The 7,864-nt window shown below is 37.6% G+C and overlaps 1 protein-coding gene across 2 annotated transcripts in view; it reads left to right on the top strand.

Annotated features, from left to right (window-relative positions):
• Positions 1 to 2,150: 2,150 nt before the first annotated feature.
• LOC106883436 (quinone oxidoreductase-like protein 1) overlaps positions 2,151 to 7,864 on the top strand; it is a 17,407-nt gene continuing 11,693 nt past the window's right edge. The window contains exons 1-3 of one of the 2 annotated variants that reach the window (XM_052974189.1): positions 2,151 to 2,269; positions 5,273 to 5,448; positions 7,766 to 7,843. In XM_052974189.1, coding sequence (XP_052830149.1) covers positions 5,377 to 5,448; positions 7,766 to 7,843 — 150 coding nt within the window. In that variant the 5' untranslated portion in view covers positions 2,151 to 2,269; positions 5,273 to 5,376. Of the gene's footprint in view, positions 2,270 to 5,053; positions 5,449 to 7,765; positions 7,844 to 7,864 lie in introns of those variants that run through there. The other variant, XM_052974190.1, reaches the window with a different exon arrangement.

Raw genomic sequence — 7,864 nt, 5'->3', positions numbered from 1 at the left:
GGTGGTGGTGATGACAATTTTTTTTTTCACATTGGCACAACAAGGTCACAAACCTCTAAGGTGTGTCAAAGGATGTAGTGTATTGCCGATTGAAATCGGCGTCAATAGATGTCTGCTATTCATTTTAGCAACTCATCCTGACTCATTCCAAATGCTTCAAAGGCAAAATTCAATTCCTCCGGTGGGATTTGAACTCGGACCCCGGAATGGACTAAAATATTGCCTGGTATTTAATTAATCAATCGCTTCGATCATGTCATGAAACGATGACTTCGACGACAGCGTCGATGAACCATCACTTTACAGAATAAGGAGGCGTAGGTGATTAAATGGCATTCATACTTTTCTCAAAGCATATTTATTGACGAGAAGGGAAAATAATGGCTAGAATCAGAAAACGAAACGCATATTCGCCTCACCAGAAATTTGAGTCAGTTTTACATTTGATTTCGCAGCAATGACAATATATGAGACTAAGTGACATTCATGCTCTTTGCCATCATGTATAGCTAAGACAACAATAACCAATGTGTAGCCCCCTTTGTTTTATATGAAGAATTTGACTGCGATTTCGAACTATCAAAGTGCAGCTCCCGTTTATTCTATAGTTGAGTCTCAAGATTATGTTTGATCGAACCGGACAATCAAAGGCATTCTAATCGTGACCAACTCGTCCTTTATAAAAGTATTATTACGTCAACATCATCTGACGCGTCCGTTCCTTTCCAGCAACTGTAAGGTGTGGTTTGAGAGAGGTTTGGCTGCTATATCTAGCAGGTCAAGCGATCGCATAGATTTCTCGAGTATAGCTTCAGCCGGCGTACAAATGTCATAGTTATACTAGAACTTGTTTTTAAGTTCGTTTTTCTTTCTTTTTTGTATCATTTCTGTAATTTTTTTTTTAAATCAACTTTAGCGTATATAACGTACAATTACTAACTATTAATTAGTAAAACTGTCGCGTTGCCGAATACATGGCTTCTGGATTCGCTTATGCTGAAATGCTAGAGTTAGCAATAACGTGGGTAAAATTCAAGATATCTTGTCTTTTATTTGCCGGAATATCAAAGCATTATGAAAAACCAGAACTATGATCAACCAACTATAATAATGTACTTATATACACATGGAAGACATATATATACACACACACGACTCATTACAAGTAAAATTACATAAATACACACGCAGAAATAGAAAATATATTAATATTCACAAATTAAAATAAGGCTAAAATTTCCTACCTTGATATGTTTTCATCGTGATTAAATTTTTGACACAAGAGATATATCCTAATGCCAAAGTGATTTAAAGTATCATATTTATATATACATATATATTTTAAATTTATATATATATGTACATATATCAACTGGAATTGCTGTATTTTTGCTAATTCAATTTTTTTTTTTTTTTGGTTCTTTTATGTCGTTTGGTGAAAAATCTGCCACACAATTAACAAATTTACCGATTTCGATGATGAAACGACGGTGATTTATGTAACATATATTATTACGACAACGAAAGAAATTGTCAAGGAATTGCTGCGGATTATTTTTCGTTTTTTTTTTAATGCCTTGGCTTCACTTTTCTTTTTTTTTTGTGGTTATGGTAAAACCTAGATCACACACACAATATGATGAATAAATAAATGAAAGGATAGTTATTAGGAATTTTATACTAATTCTGAGGCGCCTACACACAAAGCAAAAGCCTTCAATTAGTATCAACGATATTTTAGTTGTTGACTTTTTGTGGATGAGGGGGCAATTGTTTCACAGACTGCTGCCAATAATAAACACCCCCCAGAAGAGCATGACAGGGTCACAAACACTATAAGAGAAAAACAGGTTTTCTTTCAAAGGTACCCCCCTTAGGTTAGCATTATTCTACAGTTATTCAGCTTCTTTTTTCTTGTGGTTGCAAATAACACTCCTGCAGTAAATAAATACATACATATATCTATGTATATATTTGTTATGTGTGTATATAATATAATATATGTATGATATGTGTGTGTGTGGGAGCAGCTTTTTTCCCCTTCTTCGAACCAAGAAGCCTTATCACAGATTCTAGACTGAATATGGAATTCTGGGTAAAGTGGGCGTAACTGCTGTGAGATTTAAAAGCCGCACTTTCGTAAACCATTTCTACCAGCGAGTCAGGTTCTTCAATCTATGTACTCTTTTACTTGTTTCAGGCATTTGACTGCGGCCGTGCTGGAGCACCGCCTTTTAGTCGAGTAAATCGACCCCAGGACTTATTCTTTGTAAGCCTAGTACTTATTCTATCGGTTTCTTTTTGCCGAACCGCTAAGTTACGGGGACATAAACACACCAGCATCGGTTGTCAAGCGATGTTGGGGGGACAAATACAGACGCACAAACATACACACACACACACATACACACACACACACATATATACGACAGGCTTCTTTCAGTTTCCGTCTACCAAATCCACTCACAAGGCTTTGGTCGGCCCGAGGCTATAGTAAAAGACACTTGCCCAAGGTGCCACGCAGTAGGACTGAACCCAGAACCATGTGGTTGGTAAGCAAACTACTTACCACACAGCCACTTGATTAGTCATGGTCAACGTGCGACCCGGAGGACTTTCTGAATAGCACGCATAACGAAATATTATCTTCAATTTTATTTTGAGAGATACGACTGGACTAATGAAGGGTCATATCTCATGCGGCTCGCTTCGGGGGAAAAGGTTACCCATGCTTGTTCTAAGATGCTAGAACGGATGGCAGTAAAATCTTCTCATTCATATCACTACATTTCATTGCAGCTTTGAAAGTGGGGGGAGGATACTGGATTATTCAAGACTTAATACTCTCTATTGTGGGAAATGGTCTCAGTTGAAAGGCTTTGGTCATCGGACTTGCGAGTTCAGGATTGATCACAAGTCGAACGACAAGGAGTTCCTATGTGGCCATTCGATCGACTAGAAATAGCAGCCAAGTTATATTCTGTTGTCTTATAAAAAAAAATTAAAAAAAGACACACTAGTCAATGTAGTTCGAGGTACACAACGTCTAGAACAAAATATGACATGATAGTCATAGCTGGACTGTCTTCGATCACATATCTGCTCAGTCAGCACCGACACTGAACTTAACTCTCAACTTATATTTACATTTATTTCATTAACATAAAATTCACTTTATCAATAAGATAGACACATACATACATGCGTGCATGCATGAGAGTTGTTTCAATAACTTCGTTGTATGTCGTTGAACTCAATCGGATTTCTTCAACAGGACAGGTAAAGTTTAGAGTTACAGGTGCAGTAAAACAACTAGTCTAGTGCGTTTAATTCTCAGTTATCTACTCGCTGTTGAGGTTTCTTCCGACAATTCTCATCTAAGAATTATAATTTTTGTCTTTATAGTACATGGAGTTACGTCCCTTTAGGTTTACGGTTCAAATCTCATCTAAGTTGGCTTTTGATCTGGACCAGATCAATACTTCTATATACTCTTTGCTCCTGAAAATCTGTGACCTTGTGCCAATGTTAGCAATCAATATTTATGATAATTATTTGTTTCTATATATCTTAATTATTTTTTATTTTTCAGCACAACATTCTACCTTGAATTTGTTTAGGGAACACGATTTGTGTGTGTGTGTGTGTGTGTGCGTGCGTGTACGTGTGTGTCTACAAAAAAGTTAAATAAGGTGACATTAACTGGAGGAGAATTCGAAACTACTTCAGATAGTCGCTTCAACAATAACTTAACGGCAAACCTCAACGCCAACTACAATTATTGATTAATCTTTTTTTAACTCAGCCACTTCAGACCTCAGAGATTTACAGACACATGATGTTCATTTAGAAATTTATCTTGAAGGAGCATTTACAACAAGAATGTGCGCGCATGCGTGTGTGTGTGCGTGCGTGTGTGGTACGTGTACACCTATGTTGCCAATTTTGACGTATGAGGTATCAAAAGATTCGGTAATCTTTCGGCTACCAAATAAACTATACCTTTTGCACAATAACTCTCTTTTTTTTACTACAAAATTAACCTCGAAAATAAGGTCGGGTCGCATAATTTTGAAGCCTTTAGCTAAGGGAGGCAACTCTGGCAACTTTTATCAATACATGCGCGCGCGTGCATTTGGAGCAAGAATGACTGTGTGGTACCTTGGGCAAGTGCATTCTACTTGTGACTGAATTTGGTAGACGGAAACTGCAGCGTTGTTCATCAGAAAATGACCGAAAAACATGTTTATAAAGAATAGCTGTCTTCGCTGTTGCTGTTGGCACTCCGTCGCGTACAACGACGAGGGTTGATCCAATCAACGGAACAGCCTACTCGTGAAATTAACGTAGTTCTCGGGGATATTCAGCGTTACACAGAGTGTGACAAGGCTGGCCCCTTTGAATTACAGGCACAACAGAAACAGGAAGAAAGAGTGAGAGAAAGTTGTGGTGAAAGAGTACAGCAGGGTTCGCCACCATTCCCTGTTGGAGCCACGTGGAACTTAGGTGTTTCGCTCAATTAACACTCACAACCGCAATCCTATGACCGCGAGTCCGCTGCCCTAACCACTTGGCCATTGCGCCTCCACTTCATTCTACCGATAAGAAAAGAACAAATAATATAATGTCGCTGTAGGTCATAACACCCGGGCAACGTTGAGGCGCATTCCTTCTGTGTGTGTGTGTGTGCGTGTGTGCGTGCGAGCGTACGTGCGTGCGAGCGTACGTGCGTGCATGTTCTTTATTAGTTAAGGTGTGTGGCCAAGTGGTATTTGGCTCAGCGTGTGACTAAGGCTGTTATCTCTACAGATTTTCTATAGAAATTATAGCTAACCTTAAAAAACTGTTTGACAAAGTTATACTTAAGATTGCCTTAAATTTTGCAGGGCAGAAATTACTAGGTTCCTTAGAATCAACTCTTTAAGAATAACTTTTTTCTCTTAGGCCTAACATAAAACAGTCAGCAAACATAATCAAACTTAATAAATAAATCTGTTGTTATTAAAGACGTTCCAGTCGTAAACATCTCATCTTTGTTTTCTTTTCTAGATATATATACAGAGAGCTACATTATCAACTACATTATCTTTTCTTAGAACAATTGTTATTTGAGCGAGATTTGGTAGCTAGATCACTATATAAACTTGTATAATTAGAATATATCGGAAGTTCAGAAAAAAATAGACTGCGAACCGGATAAATGAAATGCTACATTTTTTTTTAGACACATATAATAAATTCTTTTTTTTTAATTCAATTATTCATTAATAAGAGTTAAGAATTCGGTGAGAAAGAGAACGTTTCAACGAGAGGATTCTGACAAGCTTTCAGCACATTTTGAAAACCGATACACAAATTCCCACGACACCGGTCAAGATGAAAGCCGTGTTTTGGCAATCTGTTGTTAATTCAGACGAAGAAACATCAAAATATGTTCTTGAGACCGATGTGAGTTGTTTATATTACGATCTGATATTGTTATCATTTTAATTATTGTTATTATAAGTGTTTATTTCTTGTGTCAAAGTGATCGAGTTTTCCATCTTCCTGTTAATATTTAAAACATGGCAACAGTTGTGGTATTGATTGATTTATAATAGATTGCCCATACAATAGCTTGTGAATTTACTTATAACTAGAGGAGGATTATATATATACATATACACACACACACATTCACAAACACTGTGTATTCTTTTCTTTTTATTTAAACATATCGGCGATCTCGAAAGATCGCCTTTTTTTCTTTTTGTAAGTGGTACCACATGATCGATTGAATCGGTCACGGCATGCCACTGGTACTAATTTCTCGACTGCATCGGGGCTAAAGGCCGAGACAATACCGTACGGCTTGAACATGACACTTAAAAACACGAAAGCAAATATTCTAAGCCCTGTTCCGAAGCTGTACTGTTACTATTAACCACCTCCACCTTCTATTATTAGTTCAATACAGTAAATACCCGTAGCATACTGGCTGGATCAATGAACCCGTTCATGCCAGTTGTATAGTTTGATGCTCAGACAAAAGAATTTAACATAATTCTGTTTCTTTTCTTCTCCCTCCCGCACATTTATTTATTGCACTGCATCGCTTTATTTCCGCATATTCACTGAAATTCTTCAGAACACCTTTAGAATGTATTTGTAATGTGTATGATTTCCCAATCGTGTATCATTCTTTTACGTAAGAAGTATAATACATAACCATACTGCAATTTGTGAGGAAGACTCATTAGCCACTGACATCCGTTAGTGTCGAGAACGTAGATGTACGACGAAATACTACTAACACCTTGTATAGTATTTTAATATAACGGTTGATGTGTGTTTTAAAAGGTTGTTGTAATGTTTCCACGACGTACTTATTTCAGTTTCAACATATGATTTCTAATTTAAACTACTTGCTAAATAAATACAACTTCGAAAACGCAGAGCCGTGCTTAATGCAAAACAAAAGGGGCGTTGACGAATTCACACTATCTGAAAATAGCCTCTACCAACATTCACAACAACACTCAGGATTTTCTCTGTGACAATAACTTGTCTTCACAACACTTTTTGACTTGTTTTTCCGTTATCCTGACCTTACTCCTATGAAAGCCATAACTTTGTTGTTGTTGTTGTTGTTTTGCACCTGCAACAAAGTGAATTAATTGTAATCACTGGTACGGTGTCACGTTTCCTCAAAGAAAATGAGCTTTTGTGATATCAAATAAACTGGAAAGCAAAGCCTTCTAGTTTACAACCTTTTTCCTCTAAAGCACGGGTCACCAGACTCCGGCCCGCAAGGGCAGTTCATCAGGCCCGCCGCCGCCCTGTATCTTTTGTGTAAGTTCCAGCAATGATTGTTCGTTTGCATTTGGTATGGCAACAGTGTTTAGAACAACTTATGTCTGTGCTCAAACATCTTCAATAATGAAGGATGTGAAGTCAGCACATTGAACAAGGTCGACTGATGAACATTTGAAAGCAATTCTCTTGGTTGGATGCAGCAATTCCTAAGCAAATATTAATGATATCTTCAAAGCTAAACACCAGTTACACAAATCTCACTTACCTTTTTTGATGCTTAGTTTGTGAGATTCGGATATGTGCATACTAAGTGTGGTATAACTATCTTATTGCTAAACGTCGCCTTCTTTGATAACTCTTTGGTAAATAAATATGTTGGTTGTCTTTATTTTTTATGTATTCACTATATTGTTTTGAACAAAATGGTTATGCATCCCGCACTCAGAATGTAACGGTAGACGAAATACCGCTAAGCATTTCGCCTGGCGTGCTAACGTTTCTGCCAGCTCGCCGTCTTTCAGTTTCTGTCTCCCAGATCCACTCACAAAGCTTTACTCTACCAAGGCCTATGGTAGAAGACATTTCTCCAAGATACTACACAGTTGGACTGAATCTGAGATCACATGGTCGAGAAACAATCTTCTTAACCACACATCCACACCTGTGCCTCTTGTAATCTCACCTGCACCTATCTTTTATATATGTGTATATGGGTGCAGGAGTGGCTGTGTGGTAAGTAGCTTGCTTACTAACCACATGGTTCCGGGTGGACTTTGCCTTTCATCCTTTCGGGGTCGATAAATTAAGTACCAGTTACACACTGGGGTCGATGTAATCGACTTAACCCATTTGTCTGTCCTTGTTTGTCCCCTCTATGTTTAGCCCCTTGTGGGCAATAAAAAATAATAATAAAAAATAATTAGTGTTTCATAAACAAAATTCATGTGTTTTATATTTTCTTCATCTTCAGCTGCCAGTTCCATCTCCTGGCAAAAATGAAGTTCAAGTGAAGGTCAAAACCTCAGCTCTGAGTCCCATCAACCAGAAGGTATCTATTTTGTTATTGTTG

This window comes from Octopus bimaculoides, chromosome 18, assembly GCF_001194135.2.
Source record: "Octopus bimaculoides isolate UCB-OBI-ISO-001 chromosome 18, ASM119413v2, whole genome shotgun sequence".
In the NCBI taxonomy this organism is placed as follows: domain Eukaryota; kingdom Metazoa; phylum Mollusca; class Cephalopoda; order Octopoda; family Octopodidae; genus Octopus; species Octopus bimaculoides.
Note: the sequence above shows the minus strand (reverse complement) of the source record. Positions and strands in the feature narration are given on the sequence as shown.